This window comes from Ochlerotatus camptorhynchus, unplaced genomic scaffold (genome assembly GCF_037179485.1).
Source record: "Ochlerotatus camptorhynchus isolate MF236.1 unplaced genomic scaffold, CSIRO-AGI_Acam_v1.1 ptg000371l, whole genome shotgun sequence".
Taxonomy (NCBI): Eukaryota; Metazoa; Arthropoda; class Insecta; order Diptera; family Culicidae; genus Ochlerotatus; species Ochlerotatus camptorhynchus.
The window spans coordinates 3,169,327-3,190,976 of NW_027040859.1; the positions used below are offsets into that span (position 1 = coordinate 3,169,327).

Consider the following 21,650-nt stretch of genomic DNA (forward strand, 5'->3'; position numbering starts at 1 on the left):
CTTGACGGAACATCCAACAGTTTTTTGTCCTTTCATTTTCACGTAACGGACATTCTCGGTACATTCATTCCGTTGTCCTTAATTGGATTCGATGGATTTAAAACGGCCATCATCTGGTACACTGCACAATTATATAAATTTATGTTCCCACCATATATTCAGTGATAAAAAAATAACATCATTCCTCAATCCCAATCATTCCCACCACTCTGGCCTCCCTGCCACTGCCATCACAAATATGCTGCCTCACACCAACAACAAGGAAAACGGTGCAAGTCGGAAAAACAACCGCCAAAAACTACGATCATCATCATCATCATCATCATGATCGCGGTCGCCGTCGTCATCGTCGTCGTCGCACGCAGTGAACCACATCACCACTACCACCAGACCAGACACATGCCGATCATTGATCATCAATCCATCATCGTCATCGTCGTTCGTTACCTATGCTGAGCTACGGATCTCCATGACTCTTCTCGCGTCTGATGCTGGCTTTTGGCGGTGGCGCTCTTGTTGCTTTTTTTTTTTCGTTTTCGTTTGGGATGCCACCAGCCACTTCCACTCCGCAAGCTCTGGCTGAACCCGTGTGCTTGCTTGGCATATGGCAGCACACAGATTAGAGAGCATCTAGAGAAGGAGGAGGAGGTTTGGGAATCATTAAAGGCCGCGAAATAAACCGCGCAGCAACCGCATTTGAATATACACAAGAGGCCGAGGCAGCGAGGCGCACAGATCACTTGTTTGACTTGGTGGCGGCTGTTGGTCCCATTCACATTCCGGCATCCGCGTAGTTTGCCAACCTCCCGAGTCCCCGAAAGGAAAGATCTTCCCGCTTGGAGATTATTTTGAACAATCCGATAGATAAGTGCTGGACAGTGTGGATCGGTTGCGAGTTGAGTTTATTGTCTTGTGTGAAGCCACCGGAATGGTACTCCGGAAGGAAAGTGTTTGATTTCGGGGAGTCTTACAGATCCAGGTCACAGCTAAAGGTGAAGAGGGTGCTGTTCTGTTTTCAGTGTTAAGCGATAGTGAAAAAGACAATCGATTGAACAATTGCCGGACGGTGTGTGGCCAGATAGCGGTGTTTTTCTGGATCCGGAGGAATACTGCGTGAATTGAGTTCAGTTGTTATAGTGCGCCGGTGTCAAACGGATGCAAAAATGATTTTATCCAGGAGGTGTCCCACGACGCTGCTAGTGTCTTTCGGCTGCAGTATGCTGTTTTTGTTGTTGCAAACTCTCGTTACAGTGCAGAGTCATGCCCTGCCGGAGACAGTCGAGCGAAAGTTCGAAACCGATGGCGGTCTGAATTTGGTGGAAGCCCCTGCCTTGGCCCTGCAGCAACCAAGTGACAGTGAAACCGCCCCCCAACTCAGTGCCAGCAGCCGGTCACAACCGCGGGCGCGACAACTAGATCTAGATCGAATGGATTCGTTGTCGCAGCCGAGTGCAAGTGAAATTATCAGGAGTAAGCGGTGGAAGTTGCAGAAAATTACCCCACCGGGACGGAGTCGCATCAATAATCGGTCGATGACCGCATTTAACGAGATGGATAGCGGCGAGTACAGTGACGATCAGAACCTGGAGCAGCAGCATCAGTACCACCACCAGCCGGCTACCAGGCACTGGAGTACGGCGCTGCAGGTGCACCGGAGTTTGGACACCGCGAACGACGAGGACGACCAAGAGGAGTCAAGGATGATTGAGGAAGCACGGTTCAAGAAGAAGAAGAAGAAGAAGGAGGAGGACGAGTATCTGCTGGAGGCTCTGCTGGTAGATGGTAAGTTCAATAGAATGGTAAATAGCTGTGCGCTGCACGGCCGATTAAACCAACTCGTATTTGTGTATCGGTTGTTCATATTGGCAAAAATGTAGACCACTCATTGGTTGAGTAAATTTTTACCCAAATATGAGTAATAGTCAGTGACATTTGAGTGACATTTACCCATATATGAGTGCCATTTACCCAAATTTGAGTAAACATTTCTCGATTATTTTTTCAAAGGAACGTATTTGCTTTTGTCAACAATGCATTTGATCATCTGTTTGGCGTAACTGGCAGCTCGACCATGTATACTAACATCACTATTAGGTGGGATAAAGTTTCCCCCATCTTATCTCTGGTCACGTCTTCCTTCGGAAGGGATGTAAAGCCGTTGGTCCCGGCCCATGTGTGTTTGAATGGGTACGATATCGTAGGCAGGTGTGAAAGCTGCCTTCCTTCACAATCGATTGCCGTCAATGGATGGCAATCGATGTCTGTCGGTGATTGGCACTAGATTTCGGAACAGAGACCGATTACGGATTCACCTCCTTCGGCACAAAAACAACATCGTTGGCTTCGTACCTCTCCATCACCGGTTTCGCGTAATGGAACGATGCCAGTTCCGGCCAAAACACAGTGTCACCTTTGTGGGGCCGCAGGAAGGACAGCAGGCGCTTTTGGGGGGCATTCTCCTTTATATATTTGGTCGTTGATGGTGCCTGTCGTTATCGACGGCTTGCTGAATTTGCCACACCCACAGTACTTCTTGGTAAATTTGTCGACCTTCTTCTTCCGGAGCTTCTCCGGAACATTGAGGTGGGACTTTCCAAATAAAAATCCAAGCCGGAGATCTGCTTGGCGTCCGCTTTAATGTACGGCTCGTCGTCCATAACGATGCATTTCGGCTGCACCAACCACTCGCGGTACAGCTTCCTGGAGCGGGATTTGGTCACCGAATTCTGTTTATCGGTTCGGTTAGGTGCCTTCCTTGCCTTTAAGACATGAAGTCCGGCCCGCTTCATTATCTGATGGACGAACTAGACGGAAGAATTGACCTTCTTGGTCACGTCCCCAATCGAAAGGTTCGGATTGCGCTTGAAGTAATCCCTCACCTTCCTTGCGTCTTCGACTGCCAGCTCGCTGCTGGGTCGTCCGGGTCTCCTTGAATGAATTTACCATACCATTTACCATTAATAAGACAGTTGTATGAATTATACATAATAATCTAAAATTTCCCATCATTTGAATCCCCCATCAGCCATAATGTTCACCATCACTAAATTCCTAATATTTGTATACGCAAATACGTTAGTGCAACATGTAGAGAATCGTGCTACATGTCGCAATAAATTTCAGTGACGCCAGATGATATTCTACAAAATCACCAATTTTCTGATTCCGGTGGAGCTTTAAATGTATTTTTTATAAAAGCAGATACGTCCCTTTGAAAAAAAAATCGAGTTTTATTCAGTCAATATTTTTGCGCATTTTAGTAAACGGAACTCAAATATGAGTTAGATTGAACGGCCGTGTGTTTGGCAACATTATAACGGAAATCGGTGCATTGCATGAACAATTGTTTTCTGCACGGGAAGGCTAAGTGGCAGTGAGACACTATTGATTAATCAATGCTATATAATGATAAATGCACGGCCACTGAGAGTCACTCAAAATTGAGTCAAATGGAACTTAAAATTGTAAATTTTCAACATTTGATTATGAGCAAAATTGAGAGATAATTCACTCAGTATATTGGTATACTCCTACACTGATTTAAACTACGGTCGTTTTTCCTCATATTCAAGCAGTTTTTCAGGAAAAGTGAGGAAAATTTTACTCACTCACTCACTCAGTGAGTTGATTTCGAATCAATGACTGAGTTACTCTCATCGACCGTGTGAGATAATGTTCAAGTACTAGTGATTACACAATCTTCAATTAAAGCAGTCCGATACTAGTAGAAGCTAGTGGTGTCTCACTGTCACACACACGCACAAATTATCATTTGTAATAAAAGTCATCACTAATAGCAAAATGTCATTATTCTCAAAAGCATTGATTGTCACATGGATTGTATGGTTCATTGTCTCACTGTTACTTTCTTTCCCCAAACAAAGCCAATTATAAAAAGAAGCTTCTAAGAATATATGGACGCTAGTAAGATTCCTAAAACAGTGGAAGTTAGGTTTGTCAAGACCTTATTAAACCGATCTGAAATCTGAATTTCATTCATCTTACATCGAACAATCATCCATTATCGCCTAGCATTGGATGGGATAGAAGAATTGCTGTATGACCTGAGCCTGGTCATCGATAAAGTGCTTAATATCTTCTTGAGCAAGGCGAAGCACAAGAAGAAACACAAGAAGAAGCACGGTCACAGAGGATTAGGTAAGAGCAGGTGGAGTCTCTTCTGGGAAATCATTCTTGACATATTCCTGATCCTGATATTGTGTAACGGTGGACGAAACAAAATCACATTAAACGTGACGTTCCCGCTCGGGTGAGGCTTGAGACGGCAATTTTCGAGTTAATATCTGCCAGAACGATTCAATTCACTAGGTACTTGTGGCTTCTACTGTATGATCTTACCAACTGTTTACCGTTAAGGAAGTATTTTTGGACTATCTTTAGTTTCTTCATCAAAAACCAAAAAATCGGTTGATTCTTTTTTATGATCTTTTATTCGTGCCATTGCACATCATCTACACCATTTACCAATAAATGATTGCAACAGTTCTTCCAATATCCTCCTATCAATACAGGAAGTTGAATAAACATGCTAACATAAAGCATCTTCTGTTGTAAAGTATTTTAGTTCTTCTTTTCATTTCTGTACTATTTTCAAAAGGAAAATACATCCGACAAAAAATAATGCAAAGAAACAGTGATACAATGTTCTTCAATCTTGTCAGTTTATGCAGTAGCAGTCGATAGAAGGGATGCCATCTGAGTAGCAAGAGTTGAGCATACAAAGTTCTAATTCCAAAACGAAATTTATCACGTATCAAAACCTATTAAACATAATTCTGGTGTCGTGTTTTGCCAGCGGTGTTTTTGGACAACATCAATCACTGGTAGAGAGTCCGGGATAGAATCGGGCAGACCACAAATGTGGAGGATCTGTATAAGATTTTTGCAAGGGGTAATCAACTCTGCACACTGTGCCGAAACACAGCATGGCATACTATTCGGCACTTTACATCAAACGTTGGCAAGTAGGATACAATCAACATAATATAAAACGGCATCACCAGGTTGACTTCTTTGTTTACTGCATTTGGCTTCACATTGGTTTCGGATTCCAAGGAAAAATGCTGTGAGTATTGCCTACACCTCACAGTGGTTTGAATGCTCAATATCACGAACTTTTTTATTTGCGCCTTCAATGTCGGTTTTTTCACTATGATGTCTTTAAAAGAGTTTTTGCATAAAATAAGGCGCAAAGAGGTTTTAGTTCGGATCTCCACCACAGGCGGCGCTGCAAAATCTAACTTTTTACATTTACAAGATAGGTATGTGGTGTCTTCAGCAAAGTTGTAGATAATTTTACTACAGAAATCTTTGCTCAACACAAAAATACTCTGTATTCCTTAGTTTTTGAGATACGTAGCGTTTAACATGAATGTTCAACAAAATTTAATTTTTTTTCCATAGGTTTTAGAGGATTATAATGTTCTACAAATATTTGTATTTTATCACAATACAAAACTTTGTTCAAGACGTCCAAAAGGTAGCGATTACACAGACTGAGTTATTCATAAATTTAGTAAAAAAAATTACATATTTTGTGCCCTCACAGACAAAAATCCGGCAAAATCCGGCAGGTGAATCTTGAATAGGATGAAAGCTTGTTCAAAAGTGATCTCAAATTCAATTGCAACATTTGTCCCTTTTAGTATCCTCGTTGATTGTTTTGTATTTTTAAAAGGTCGTTCCGTAGTTCAGTAACAGCGCGCATTTGTCAAAGACTGAATCAAAGTAGGCTCAGTGATAATATAATAAAGTTTGGTCACACATTGATCGGTTTTGCAGCATTAAACGCATATTACTTAGAAAATAATGCTTTTATAGTGAAGTGAAGGTTATTTTTCAACATTTCCGTAGCAGATCCCAAAAGTGAGAAAAGCATGTCAACCATGTAGTTATTAAGGTATTCAGTGTTAATTTCCAATTCATGATATAAATGAGTTATCTATGGAAGTTATTTGTTTGTGACAATTTCAAAAATAGTTTAAATTATAAGTGATCAAATGAAATTTCAGTTGAAATCGACAGGCAAAAGTTTTTTAAACTGTGGAAAGAATTTAAGGGAAACGACAGTGATAAATCAAACGTTGTGTCGAGAGAAGTTTTTAACTGTTACGGCATTGAAACATAATCAATGCCGTAACAGTCAAAAACTTCTCTGGACATAAGTGGCAGCTGAAGTCAACCATTTTGTGAAGGCGACATGCAAATATTAAAAAAAAAACTGTGGGAAACCCACAACCGGACTATGCTTGAAAGCAGTCGTGGTTATTTCGATAGCCCCTTCAAACTACCACAGAAAGTTGTTGATCGTTTCCCTTGTACTTCTGGATCTTCCCGTCGTAGAAGAAAATCTTAGGCGTTCGAAGAAAGCAGCGAGGTTGTTAAGAGACGCAAGAAGTCTGCAATGCGGTCTAACTACCCAACAGATGAACTTGCATTTGCAACCCAAATGAAATTACGTGAGGATGGTAAAAAAGATCCAGCGTTCATTGTAAAACAGGCAATGCAAACAACTCCGACAAGAGCCGTGTAAATGGGTTCGGCTATGCAATCATCCAAAATGGCTTTGTACCCTATTCAGAGACGGAAGCTCTTACGTTAATATTGGATCTTAATTTATCGAAAGACCAATACGAAAAGCTTCGTAATGGAGCTCTGGATCGGCTTGTGCCTTTGTATCCGTCCTACTACAAAGTGCTGCAAGCTAAAAAGTGCTGTTATTCCAATACAGGGTTAGTAGTTTCGGAAACGTCTGCAGAAGTGAAACTAAAGGATCTCTTGGAGCACACGACAATGAGGATTGGTGATGCAAATGCGTGCATGCTGGAAAAGTTTAGTGATGACGAATTGGAGAAAATGACGATTAAGTGGGGATTTAATGGCACAACTGGATTAAGTGAACACAAGCAAGCACTTGGCGATGATGACGGAACTAAATCCGATGCAAATATGTTTGTTACATCCATTGTGCCGATCAAATTGGAATCAAATGGGAATATTTTCTGATCCTCTCATCAGCAGCCTTAGAGCATCTCGAGACAAGCCGATTAATGACCTCTGTAGCGGTGCGAAATACATGTTTGATGTGGAAGAGAAAGATGAAAATTTTTTTTGATAACAATATTGTGTAACCTTTGTTTATATTTTTGTAATATTTATATATACATACATACAATAATGTATAACGTAATACGTTAAATCATTTAATTAAAATATAATAATAGCTAACTCAAAATTAGATATTACTTTCAAGTAGACTACTGTGATTTATGATTATGGCAATTACTCTGAAGTCCGTGGTCAAGACCTTTTTAAAATGCAAAATAATCAATGAGGATACTAAAAGGGACAAATGTTTCAATGGAATTTGAGATCACTTTTGAACAAGCTTTAATCCTGTTCAAGATTCACCTGCCGGATTTTGCCGGATTTTTGTCTGTGAGGGCACAAAATATGTAAAAATTTTTACTAAATTTGTGAATAACTCAGCCTGTGTAATCGCTACCTTTTGGACGTCTTGAACAAAGTTTCATATTGTGATAAAATACAAATATTTGTAGAACATTATAGTCTTCTAAAACCTATAGTTTTTTTAAATATGTTATAAAAACTGAAAAAAAAAATTTGTTGAACAGTCATATTAAACGCTACTTATCTCAAAAACTAAGGAATACAGAGGATTTGTGTGTTCAGCAAAGATGTTTGTAGTAAAATTATCTACTACTTTGCTGAAGACATCACATACCTATCTTGTAAATGTAAAAAGTTAGATTTTGCAGCGCCGCCTGTGGTGGAGATCCGAACTAAAACCTATAACTAGTCTTTGCGCCTTATTTTATACAAAAACTCTTTTAAAGGTACCATAGTGAAAAAACCGACATTGAAGGCGCAAATAAAAAAGTTCGTGATATTGAGCATTCAAACCACTGTGCTGTCTGAACCATGAAACTATGTTTATCTCATCCGATTCGTAGCGAAAATTTTAGCGGCTCGTGGTTTCGTCCAGAATAGCTTCACGCCAAAATGGGTTCCCTCCAGCAACGGTTGGTCAAATGCCTGTAAGATCGTCCAATACGACGGTACGGTGCAAAATGCAATCGGCGAACTGAATGGACAACAATCCTCTGAACAACGACAATATTGTGCCAGCTGCGGAGGATTTTTGTGTTTTTACAAGGTTGTTATGCAGAACGAACGATAAAGAAAAAAAAACCACATCATAGGGGGTGTGGGTGATGGGTTTTGTAGTTCGGCCAGGTTTGAATCCTGGTCTTGCCAAAGGTTTTCCGGGATGAAAAATTTATCGTATTCTCCTACGATTTTTTTTCTTAGGTATCATTGTCAATCATTGGTTTCAATTGGTATGGACTTCGATAAGACATCCACAGGACTTTATAGGGATGTCCAAACAAATTCCAATACTTATTGGAGGATGTTGATACGTATTCTCCAAATATTCCATCAGATCTGGACGTTTGCCTTAGCGAGTATAGGATTTATAGGAACAGATCAATACAATCAAAAATGCAATTACATCTTTGCATTTAGTTTAGTTGCATTTGAAGTTTATCTGGATCGTGCACCATTTCCGATGTATGACAGATATGAATTGGGGGACATTCGATGGTTTTCACTGGTGGTACATTGGCCATTGGTTTTGATTGGTGGTACCTTGTGGAAGGTATCACGTCTGCAAAGGATCGTGATCTTGATAGGCTTGAACGTGTGTAATTGGGTAATTTTATTTTTTTATTTTATTTTACTAGTGTTCGAACTGATCGTACAGACAGATGTTGCTATTCACTAATCCTATTTCTAAACATTGTCTTAGATATATTAAAATCAAAAAGGACAAATACTTCATTAAAACGACGACAACAAACATCAAACGGATGGTTCTGTCCATAAAGAGTGCGGTGCAGGCGGAGAAAATCTGCACGCCGGATCGTTGTGGCCGGAATGTTTACATTTATATTGCTCAGCAGTACTGAGCAGTCTACGTTGCTCTTCAGGATGTTGAATATAAAAAGCCACTGCAACAGGATCCTCCTACTAGCCAAGGTCGGTAGATGTATCAAAGCGCAGCGATGCTCGTAGGATGGTAATCGAACCGGATCATTCCACGGAAGTAAACGAAGTGCAAATCGAAGAAAATTCCTTTGAATACACTCGATCCGGTTAATCTGAACGACATGGTATGGCGCCCACACCAGCACTCCATATTCAAGTATGCTGCGTACCAGCGCGCAGTAAAGACTTTTCAAGCAATGAATGTCTTCAAACTGCGCCGTGTTTCGTTTGATGAATCCAAGCACTGCGTACGCCTTGGCGGTCGTTGCAGCTATGTGTTGGATAAACCTCAGCTTACTGTAAAGTACACCCAGATCTTTAACAGTGCTTACTCTGTCGATACTAGTTGTCAACATTCTATAATCGAAAATGGTCGCCATCCTTGTTCGATAGAAAGAAATTAAATTACATTTTCGGACATTTACATCCATTCCGTTTAGCCTGCACCAGTGTAGTAACGCGTCGATGTCAGCTTGTATGGCACAGCAATCAACTAACGATGAAACTACCCGAAACAACTTCAAATCATCGGCAAACATCACCTTCAGAGATTAAATCGTTTCGCAAAAATCGTTGACGAATAGCACAAACAGAAGTGGGCCCAAATGGCTCCCTTGAGGCACACCAGATGTGATATCGAATGGGTCAGAGCTCGTTCCATCAAGGCGAACGTAGGCACTGCGCTCAGTTAGGTAGGAAAATATCCAGCGAGTCAACCAGGCGGGTAGGCCCATTCTGTTCAATTTGTCCACCACCAAAGAATGCGGCACTCTATCGAATGCTTTAGAGAAGTCGATATAGATGGCATCGATTTGTTGTCTCATTTCCAGTGCGTTGACCAACGAAGAAACATATGCCATCAAGTTGGTAGTGGTACAGCGTTTTTTCACGAATCCGTGCTGGAATTCGGAAATAATATGATGAACGTGTGGATAAAACGAATCGAAGACGAGGCTTTCAAAAATCTTTGGCAAGCAGCTCAAAATTGATAAGCCACGGTAGTTCTCTAAGTTGTGGATACTACGAGCTTTATGTATGGGAGTAATGGCAGCAGTTTTCCAAGCACTCGGAAAAACTGGGGTTGCCAAACTCATGGAATATTGACATCTTGATTTATACACTTCGGCCTACTTCGGAATTATCGGCACAACGCTTGGCACAGCTTTCGGCACTACCAAAACTCTAGGCACAGATTAAAGTGTGTAGAGTTGAATACCCCTTGGATTTTTGTCGTTTTAACAGTGTGAAATCGAGAAAAATGTGCTATTAATAATCAGGACATCCTAAAGAAAAGTTCAAGTTTGTTCAGGGTATTACAGATAGTACTTCACGAAGCACTTAATGCTTCACCAAATCTCCAAAAGTTTTCCGTAAATCATTCAGAAAACATGAAGACTTTTGTCGAAGAGTTTGCTAGAGAAGGTTTGCAAATATGAAAATATGAGCCGTGCCATTGATGTGTGTTATTTGTTATTTGGCCAGGCTTTTGTTCAAGTGAGAGTGTTTTTGAAAAAAATTGAAACTGATTTATCAGCTACACGTAGGGTTACCATATGGTATCCTAAAGGAGGACATGTCCTCCTTTTTCAACAATTTTTCTACGTCCTCCTTTTGCCCGAAAATGTCCTCCTTTTTAATCCTTGCATTTTTCCAATAACATATTCATAAATTTCTTTTCAAAGAGCGTTGTTTGCAGAGCTTATTTGTTTAATTATGTCGCAACCTCATCTTATCTAGCAAATGCCATTTGATGGTGGGACTAAGAGTATACTACAGCTGCCAACCCCGCTACATTTAGACTGCGGTCAAGACTGCCGTCCATTTCGTAAAATTTAACTTAAATTTGACAAATGAAAAATTTTCAAATCTGCTATTCTACCAGACTTATTTCAGGCAAACCAGGAATCGATTTTGACAAACAATTTCTCGAAAATTGGACGATAAACAACATAGGGATTTTCGAACATTATGTATTAATTTTGAAGAGTCAGTGAAAATTCATTAAATGGAACTCAACCTTAGGCTGTGTTCCATTTTTCTGAATTTTTACTTAAATTTGACATTTCGAAAATAAATTATAATGTTCGAAAATCTCTCTGTTGTTGATCGTGTGATTTTTTAGACGAAATTTGTCAAAATTGATTCCTGGTCTGGCAGAAATGAGTCTGGTACAATAAAAGGTTTATTTGAAAATTTTATATCTGTCAAATTTAAGTTAAAAAATCAACAAATGAAACACAGCCACACAGATTGAATCCAACATGCGTTCGATTTTGACGTTCTGGTTCTATAGGTATTTCAAGCAGAACTATACAATCGACGATTTGTGGCAACTGCAAGCTCACTCACAGAAACTAACAACACCAGCTAGTAGGGGAAAGATTTCTCTACCTGATGATGGTCTTTGTTTGCGTGGGTGAGTTAGCAGTTAAGAAAAATCGTCGATTGAAGAGATTGTTTACAAAAGCATTTTTCGTCGATTTGAATAGTTATGCTTTATTTGCCCGCTGCCATACTGAGAGCGAAGAGACACGTCAAACGTGTAATCGAATGTAAGGAATGATATCAATAATAGGAATTATTTTGTATATAACGCTAAGCTATAGCTATAGGCTGTCTTGAAATGAGCACTCATACATTTAGTTTTCACTGGAAATCCTATGTATGAGTGCTTATTGCAAGACAGCCTATATTACATTATATAATCCATAGTCTGTACGGGGTATTAGAGTCCTATGCTGAATCAATGGCAAAATTAACAGGTTGCTTAGATGTTCCATGTTGGTTTCAATCAGCGATGACATGTATACTGATTTTTGTACATGATGAAAGTTGGGATGGCTTTAAGACAGTAAAGCTGCATTTTTTTTATTCAAATCAGCTGGACTAGATCATTTCCAAGCATCAAACATGAATTGTGAAGGCTAGTTTGATGCATTTTTCAGAAGTACAAAGAGAAGATGAATTGAATTGATAACGACCACAAGTTGTGAACAATATCAATTGAACCTTCGCAAATCATAAATTTGTGATAGCGCACATTTTATTAAAACGTTTGATAAAAACTCATTGTCCTCCTTTAATGTTAAGAAAAGTAATCATTGTCCTCCTTAATCACCAAACGTCAAATGAAATGTCCTCCTTTTAAAGTTTTTGATATGGTAACCCTAGCTGCACGGCAATGGTATATATGTTTAAATGATGATGATCATGATGATCGTCCCACCTCTTACCCCTACAAAGGTTTGAGTTGGACGATTTATCCTTAATATAATTAAATATGTCATTTTAACCAGGTTAGCAAAGAAAATCGAACTGGTTACAGTTAAAGATATAAATTCCGTCTTTAGTTTACAGTTACTTCCAGCGATATAAATGTGGAAAAGCTTACGCGTCCACCTTTTATTTCGCCTTTTTGTCCACCTGACATATTCATTGGTATTACAAGCAATCAAGAGTTAATGAACAATCAACAAAGCATCCTATTACACTAACAACCCCGCAATCTGATGCTATCATAATTTTCAGAAATGTCTCGAATGCTCACGAACCCCCAACATTTGCCAGAAAACTTACTACTAACTCAATGTTTCTTCCAAAACTGCTTCAAAATTGCATTTTTGTTTTATCAAATTTTAAGTTCAGTCCCCTATATCCATAAGAAGCGCGCGAGGCTCAAGCCTTTGTAGACTCCTTTTTTTAAATCTACTTCTATGCAGTAATTTGTGATATAGTGCCAGTTTCTTGTAAACGACAAAATTTCAAATTGAGAATAACATTTTTATAAAGAGAAATTTGTTGGTAAACCTACGGCATATGGTTAGATCGTTTCATTAACTATACCTACTGTGCTTTATATTTTAGATATTGCGCATTTCACAAAATTTCATAATATCAAATACTAGTTGGTTCGTGGACGCCGTGGCGCCCGTTGTAGCTTGTTTTGTTAGCATTTGTTGTTGGAATTTGAGATTTTTTTTAATTTTTGACAGATTCTATCTCGCAAATATTCCTATATGGAAACACAATCTGCGTAACACTAAGATTTTTTGTCCTACCTATTTTTTATGAGGTAGAATAGCGTAGCAATGGGCAACCGCATTTTTTAAGCTTCCTTAAGATGATACTGTTAAAAGCTTATTTGAGAAGCTTCTAAAAAACGCTCATCTAACTAAAAAACAAGACTAAGAATCTCAAAAACTGATCGTTGTTGCAGTTTTTCATGCATAGAGCATTTTATCGATTAATATCAAATTCTGATACACACACATAAACATGTCACTAAATAATCGTTCCATAAACTTGCTGAAATGCTCCATAAACTACGTTGCCTTCAGATTAATTGTCCTATTCATAGTTGAAGATGCTAATTTCGAATAACTGACTGAAGTGGTAATTTTTATACGATAGATGAGGAGGAGATGAAAGTTTAGAACTGATAGTTCCGTTTAGATTACGGCAGTGTGAACAAATCGGTTTTATCATCTATCTTAACCAAACTCCCCCTTTGGAGAGGGATGGTGAGGGGTGACACCACACGCCACCAGTGGCAAAAAGAGATGATCGCCTACCGCTCAAGTACCAACGATGTGTTTGAAACAGTTCTACCGATTTTTACCGCACTCCAGTTGTTACTCGAAGGAAGGCATCCAGTCGTAGGTTTGGAAATTGCAGCTATTGTTTACCCTATTGTCCTATTCATGTTTTTATGAAATAGAGGAGCATAGTGATGATCAAACCAATAGAATTTTATTTTGAAAGGTTTTGTTAGTAGCATCTAGAGGAAGCTTGCCCGTCGCTACGCTCCTCTAACTAAAAAAAAAACATGGACAGGACAATAATTCTGAGGGCTATGCGGTAATTGAGCGTTTCTCATTTATGGAGCAGTTATTCGCTTTAAACGCTGCAAAAACCCTTTTCCAAAGGCATTGCATCGATGTTTAGGGAAATCTAATTAATTAAAGATGAAAAGTAGGAGTACTGAACCGTTGAACGGCAAACTTGCAATCATTACTCAACCATTTGGTGACAAATTTCAAATGCATTGGAAAGTTATAACTTGTACTTTTCATTAGTACCAGATCTTTTGAAATTCGTCAATAAATAAATGTGTTATGATTTTTCAAAAGTTCGGCGTGTTTTCACAAAACCTGCCAATCTTTACATTTTTTATCCACGAAGCGTTTTTTTTTCTGTCAGGCCTAAAATTTTAAGGCAAGAAATCACGATATAAAGATTTTAATTTAAAAAAAAAGCCGAAAGACACAAAAAAAAGCGTTTTTAGACTTTCAATATAAAATTTGTTTCGAAGGGGGGGGGGGGGAAATAAAAAATAACCAATTTAAGCGTTACGTAATTTGCGAATGAAACCTATGGTACTACGCATCAAACACATAAAACGTTCATACGGCCAGGAAAAGGAATTTTTAAGATTTTTACTCCAAAGTAGGCTTTAAACGTTCCTACACTGATTTGACCTGTCGCATGATTGGTTTTAATTCAATTCATATTCTGACCACTTCCCCGTCGAACCCGGATCATGTTCGGGTATGGCCAATGTGATCCTGGACATTTAATAGGGCTACCATTGAGCTACGGCCAGAAAAAAGCGTTCTAAATATTTGACTACAAAAATGCTTAACATTGTACTAAAAAAAAAAAAAAAAAAATAATAATAAAAATTTTAAAAATAAATAAAACAAATAAAAAAAATAGGAAAAAAGAATATTATATGTAAAAAACATAACAAATAAAAAAATTAAAATAAAACAGAGATTGAAAATTAAGAAAAAAATAAAAAAAAATATATAATGAAAAATAAAAAAGAATATTTAAACAAAAAAATATTGAAATAAAAAAAATATTAAAAAAAAAATAAAAAATTAAAAACAAAACAAAAAATAAAAAAAAAATATTTAAAATATAAAAATATTAATATCAAATATATTAAAAATAAAAAAAAAATATTTCAAACATAAAAACTATTTTATGGTCTGTTATCTGTGATCTTTGGCCTAACTTCTGCGTGTGCTTCAATTGTCTTGGTGCATTACAGAGGGACGCTGGGCTTTTAAAAATATCTTAAAAAAAAATTAAAATAAAAAAAATTTTGTATGGAAAAATAAATATAAATTAAAATAAAAAAAGATTTAAATAAAAAAAAATTAAGAATGAAAAAATATATATTAAAAATAAAATTAATGAAAAATAAAAAAAACTAGGGGAATTTACGTATTCTCGGCAACCTAAGCAGCGACCTTCTTTCTATAGCCTTTTTCTCTAAGGAACGCACACATATGCAGTATTGGTTTTTTTACAATCTTTTGCTGCCAGCTGCTCTAACAATTTCAGTCGAAAGAATGGTCAAAAACTGTTTTGAAACGCTTTTACAAAGCTCCAATCTTCTCTAGTGAGAGCGAGTATTGTCGGCAACCAGTTTTTCTTCGGCAACCGTTCTATTTGAACTGCGTGTAAATCTGCTGTTCTATTATCGGCAACTCGAAATCAGCTACAATTTGTAGTGCGTGTGTTGCATTTCAAGAAAACCCTGCTAGATTGCTTCTTCTCAGTGGTAAAAATATAGTCAAATTGAAGCTGAAAGCATAAAGAATCGTTTGCATGCATTCAGCGAAGTGTTTTCGTAAGAAAATCCAGTGAAAATAGTGTTTCAATTTGGGTTTCCGAAAATAGTCTGGTATGCCGAAGCCGTCATTTCTCCTATATAAAAAAATAAGAAATAAAAATAAATGTTGATAAAAAATATTAAAAATATCAAAAAATTAAAAATTAAAATATAATAAAATAAAAAAATATTCAAAATAAAATAAAATATTCAAAATAAAAAAAAATTCAAAAACAAAAACTATTTAAAGGTCTGTGTAGCATCCCAAATTGTAGCATTTCTAATATTTCCAACTTATCATAAATTATCATGAACGCCAGTGACATGAAACATGCATGCCACACATTATCCTCAAGCCTTCATCAGCTCATGCTTCAAGGTTTCAAATTTTCCCACAGTTCATAAATCCTTACAATGACACATTTGACAAAACCCAGACATTCCCACATTCCAAACCAAAAGTTCCCTTACTTCAGAACATTGCCTACGTGGAGTTTTACAATTGATTGCTTAGCAGCACAAGTGCAAAACACAACTTCAAACTAAACTTATTGCTAAAGCATTTTCCCATGTAACACATAATGACGACCCACGTTTTCGTCACCTCAAGACAAAACCAAATCCAGATTCCTACACAGCAAGACGTAATCTGACTCTGCCTTCTCCGAACCACATTTGTTCCCATACACGGTGCATACGCACCAATATGTTCGACCGGCACCAAACGCATCATATTACATGTGCTGGCGCCGGACTTTCGTTCTTACTTTGCGATTAAGCGCCGAGTTCTCTTTTCTGATAAAACTTCTTACTGAGCTCCCATTGGTTAAGCCATAATTTCAGGCAACTCCAAGCGTCTCTCTCTAGAACGAATAACATTGTAGAGATAGTAAACTATGTAGAGTTTAAGTAACTTGTAATCAAAATGTTTCCGTAATAAAGAGTTCGATACAAACCATCAACCGATGAACATCGTTTATGTCACGAGATAATCTGTGCTCTTTGGCCTAACTTCTGCGTCTGTTTCAATTGTCTAGGTGCATTACGGAGGGACGCTGGGCTTTTATATATATACTAGCTGAGTGTGCCCGGTCTTGCTCGGGATTCAATATTAGCTTGAGTTTATGCGCCGATTTAAAAAAAAGCATGCTATATTGTACGTAGCCCCCCCCCCCTATTATCTAAGGGGCTACCCCCTATGATTATCTCCTTATAACCCCAAACTCGCCCCCACATGCCTAATTTGGTTCCATTTGCTTGATTAGTTCTCGAGTTATGCAGAAATTTCTGTTTCATTTGTATGGGAGCCCCCTCTTACAGAAGGGGGAGGGGTCTCGAACCATCATAAGAACCTTCCACGGCCCCAAAAACCCCTGTATACAAATTTTCACGCCAATCGGTTCAGTAGTTTCTGAGTCTATAAGGGTCAGACCGACAGACAGACAGACAGAAATTCATTTTTATATATATAGATTAATACTACATTAACAATATAATTCACTCTCCGATTTTCCAAACATCACTCAGGATACAGAAACTCATCAAAGGTAACCAATTTGCATTTGATTACAGTCGAGGGGTAAATCAAAAGTAACACATAAAACTTTGCTAGAAGCCACTTGTTGTATAAATGTGTTATAAGTGATGCAGAAATCATTCCACGTTTTATATGAGGTTTGTAGATGCTTTCTTCATACTTCACAGATTTAGATGGTCCCATGGCTATCTAGGTACATGTTTATGTCACGACCACAAATTCATTCTTATATCACAGTTCCTAATGTTTTTGTAAAAAAACTGCGGAGCTATAGGATCAGTTTCATTGATTGACCTCTTTTACGGATGTTCTGGACTTACACCAGAGGATGGCCTCATGGCCATTTGAGTCCATGTTTATGTCATGACCCCAAATTCTTTCTTATATCGCAGTTCAACATGCTTTCGAAAAAAAAAAACGTAGAACTCTAGGATCAGTTTCGAGGATTGACCATTTTAAAAGATGTTCTAGATCTTGCGGAGGACAGTCCCATGGCCTTCTAGGTACATGTTTATGTCACGACCGCAAATTAATTTATATTTAACAGTTCCGAGTGTTTTCGAGAAAAACCGTGGAGCTCTAGGATCAGTTCCACACATTGACCTATTTTCCGGATTTTTCGGATCTTTCGGAGGACGGTCCACTGAGTCCTTGATTATGTCACGATCCCAAATTCATTCTAATATCACAGTCCCTAACGTTTTCAAGAAAACCACGGAGCTCTAGGATCAGTTTTGTGAATTTTCCACTTTCACGGATGTTCCGGATCTTCCGGAGGACGGTCCCATGAACATCCAGGTTCATGTTTATGTCACAACCCCAAATTCTTTCTATCATCACAGTTCCTAATGTTAAAAAAAAAACGCGGAGCTCTAGAATCAGGATCGTGGATTTACCACTTTTACGGATGTTCCGGATCTTCCGCTGGACGGGTCCGATGGCCATCTGGTTCCATGATCCAAATTCATTCTATCATCTCAGTTCTTAGTGTTTTTCAAAAACTGCGGAGCTCTAGGATCAGTTTCATGGATTGACAATTTTTACGGATGTTCCGGATCTTCTGGAGGACGGTCCTATGGACATTCAGGTTCATGTTTATGTCATGACCCCAAATATTTTTTTATATCACAGTTCCTAATGTTTTCCAAAAAAAAAACCGCAGAGTTCTAGGATCAGGTTCATGGATTGACCACTTTTACGGATGTTCCGGATTTTTTAAGGACCGTTCCGTTGTCTCCAGGATCCATATATGTGAACCATGACTGTATTCTGGCTAATTGTGAACATTTGTGCCCATTAATCTAAATTACAGATCTTGCGCCACTTGCAAAACCCTACAAACACACTTTTCAAAAAAACGTGTAACAACTCTTTTCGCTTTTTGAAAAAGTAGACGACTCTATTTCCAATATTTTTGCAATCAAAATCATCTACTGGGCTTTTAAAATTCTAAAGATGCCACAATTTTTGAAATTCATTAATAAATGGCTAAGTTATGACATTGCAAACTTACCGTTACACGTTTTTCGGAGGCTTCGTAGTCAGCGTAAAGTTTTTTACCCACCGTATTCGGAGTGTTAAGAAATATCAAATTCAAAGAGGGTCGACATCAATGCATCCATGTTATCTCACGCTGAAAGGCGTGGGTTTAAATTTCTTCCCCGAAAAAGTAAAAAAAAATGAACTATACACAAATGGTCAAAAATAATCCTCAATTCACTTAAAACTTGGCTCAACTGAGAATTCTCGCTTAGACATTATCACAGACTACCGGTAGATGGTCAACAGCTGGATTGTTCGGTAAAATTTTGGCAGTTAATTTTATTTATTTTAAAACTACTATAAAACTAAACAGCGTTTTATAATTAGTTTTCATCTCAAACGAACGGTCCTGTTTAGATTTCGGTTAAAAATTACCGAACATGACAATAGAGAACTGAGCATGATCCCTAGTTGTCCACAGTTGACTTCTTGCTGCAAGAGCTCACGAATACTAAAGCCCGGTTAAGACCATTCAGTTCGACGTCCAACTTGCTTGGCCGAAGCCGTTCGAATTTCAATTGATATCGGCTTCCGATGGCTTCGAGACTCTGGTGACGAATAATTTCAATCAATAACAAACTATACCTCAAGTTTGAATTGTTCAATAAGGAAAATCTTCATACACGGATACTAGATATTGATTAGCGATAAAGTATGTCACCATAATACTTGGGTTAATAGGTTGTTCGTGTCTCCTTACGCTTCTTCTGCTATCTCTCAATCTTCTTCTTTGTTTTATTTAGATTAGTTCAAATGTTTACTTTTACTCATCGAACTCGAGTTCTTGCATTAACCCACTTCATCACTTCACGATCCTTTGGAGATTAGGCCTTCGTCAAATCTTACCTTTTCCTAACGTAGCCATTATTTTCCAAACTCAATCGTGACTAAATCAGATGAACCATATGATACTCTATACTTCAGTGGTAACTTTTCCACCTCTCTATGTGTGAAAATGAATTTCTCACGTCACATAGAGTCGTTTATAAATGTCTTCATTTAACTCTTCTAACCTGCACCACACACGTTGCATAATTAATTATCATTTCCTTCCTTCCTTCCTTTCTTCTCCTCCCTGTTTCTGCTTTGCTTTCATCCCGCCCGCAGAGCTATCGGCCTCGCTGGAAGATGACGACGATATCGACGCCAACCCGGAGGCTCGTTTCAAGAAGAAGAAGAAGTACCACCTGAAGCACAAGTACAAAAAATTCCTGCTCCCGCTGCTGTTGGCCTACAAGCTCAAGTTCATGATGCTGTTCCCGGCCATAATCGGTGGGCTGGCGCTGCTGGTCAAGGCTGCCGGTTTGGCTGGATTCTTCTTTGCGCTGTTCGCCTCGGTCGTGAGCTTGCAGAAATCCCACTAGGAGGAGCAGGAGCATAAACACACAGATTGTGGAAGATGGATGCGGATCGAGTGAATGAGTGTGCTGTTGTGAATCGCGCAGTTGTTTTTGAGTGTGATTTTTGTCAGAAATGGACGAAAGTAAAAAGTAAGTAAGCGTGACTAATGTTTTCTTTGTTTTTCGCTGATCGGATGCGAAAGTTTGGAAAGCTAATGAGCATTTATGTGATACTGTGTTTGTCTTTTTGTCTATTTTGTTCCCCCTAAAGGTCTGATCGTGGCACGCATGCACGCGTAACGTTAACGAGATTCGAAAGAAAAAAAAAGAAAAACACGAGTGATCTACGGCGAGAGGGCAAATGCGGCAAGCCAGTGAGCGTGAAATTGAAACGACCTTGATTAGAGTGTGCCCGGTGTAAGAAAGAAGAACTAGTTGCCGAGGATCACCGAAACGGAAAATACTCAAATGAATTTAGTGCTGCTTGTATTATGTTTTTTTTTTTTCATAATTTATGTTTTGTTTTGTTCAAAAGCTGATTTATCGAGTGATGACAATCTATGAGTGAGCAGAACCGCCAATTGGACGATGTCAGGTTCAAATAATTTATAGTAGGAGAAATCGCTGATCGAAGCATAGACCATGGTCACAATTGTTGCTAGTTTAAACCGTTTCTAGTGTTAGTTATTTATTGTCAGTGTTGTTTAAAGAAGCCGAGCGAAACGATGACCATATAAATGTAGATAATTTATTTCCCAAACCTAAATCTCCTAACGAGTACCTTCATTTACAATGATGACACTTCACCCGTAAGCAAGCCCTTTTCCCCTCAATTTCAAACTAGCAAACAGCTGCCGAAAATCATCGTCTGACGAGGCTTAACCGTATATAATTTTCCACTCCAAGAACCTCAACTCTTCGGCTCCAAACGTCAGCTGTTGTTGGGCATTCCTCAAAACTAGGTCTTCCGAAGGGTTAGTGCGTGAGATAATTGCAATGCACGATCAGGTGCAGCCTATGCGTATCTAATCTTCCAACAGACGTACAATTATCACTATTCTGCAATGAGAGGATGATGATCGGCCTTCGGATAGAGAGGAAGAGAAAAACAACGCCCGGCTGCCAACATGCGAAATCGTGTTACCAATGATTGGGTACTTGTAACTTTTTTTTTTGGTTTTGCAAATAGACACCTAATCGATTTCCGATTCATAGAAACTAGGTGAATAAGTTTACATGGACTGCTTTGAACGCTGGATGGGGTTTGTTTGGGTCCCAGAGTAATTAAAAGCAAGTGGAAAGGAGAGACCAGTGTACTTAGTGAGATTATTATTGTTGTAAATGCAAATCAACCGGTGATCGTGTAAGTCGGCAAAAGTAACCCCATTACGACAGGAGAAATTCATTTCGTATGCATGTGGTTGGTTCGGTTGCATGATTGATTTTCAAGCAAGTTGAACATGGTTTAGATATCGGTATTTGTATAGCGCTGCATAAAATTAATGAAAATGTAGGAAGC

The 21,650-nt window shown here is 38.5% G+C and overlaps 1 protein-coding gene across 1 annotated transcript; it reads left to right on the forward strand.

Annotated features, from left to right (window-relative positions):
* Nucleotides 1-1,163: 1,163 nt before the first annotated feature.
* LOC135710196 (uncharacterized) lies at nt 1,164-20,155 on the forward strand. Its single transcript, XM_065232709.1, has 2 exons — nt 1,164-1,782; nt 19,899-20,155. The coding sequence occupies exons 1-2, from the start codon at nt 1,164-1,166 to the stop codon at nt 20,153-20,155; spliced, it is 876 nt and encodes a 291-aa protein (XP_065088781.1).
* The last annotated feature ends 1,495 nt before the right edge of the window (nt 20,156-21,650 follow it).

Excerpts from the sequence above, each read along its gene's own strand:
- LOC135710196 (XM_065232709.1), top strand. The coding sequence starts at position 1,164 with ATGATTTTATCCAGGAGGTGTCCCACGACGCTGCTAGTGTCTTTCGGC. Across the intron at positions 1,783-19,898 it reads GGAGGCTCTGCTGGTAGATG|AGCTATCGGCCTCGCTGGAA; the intron begins GTAAGTTCAATA and ends TCCCGCCCGCAG.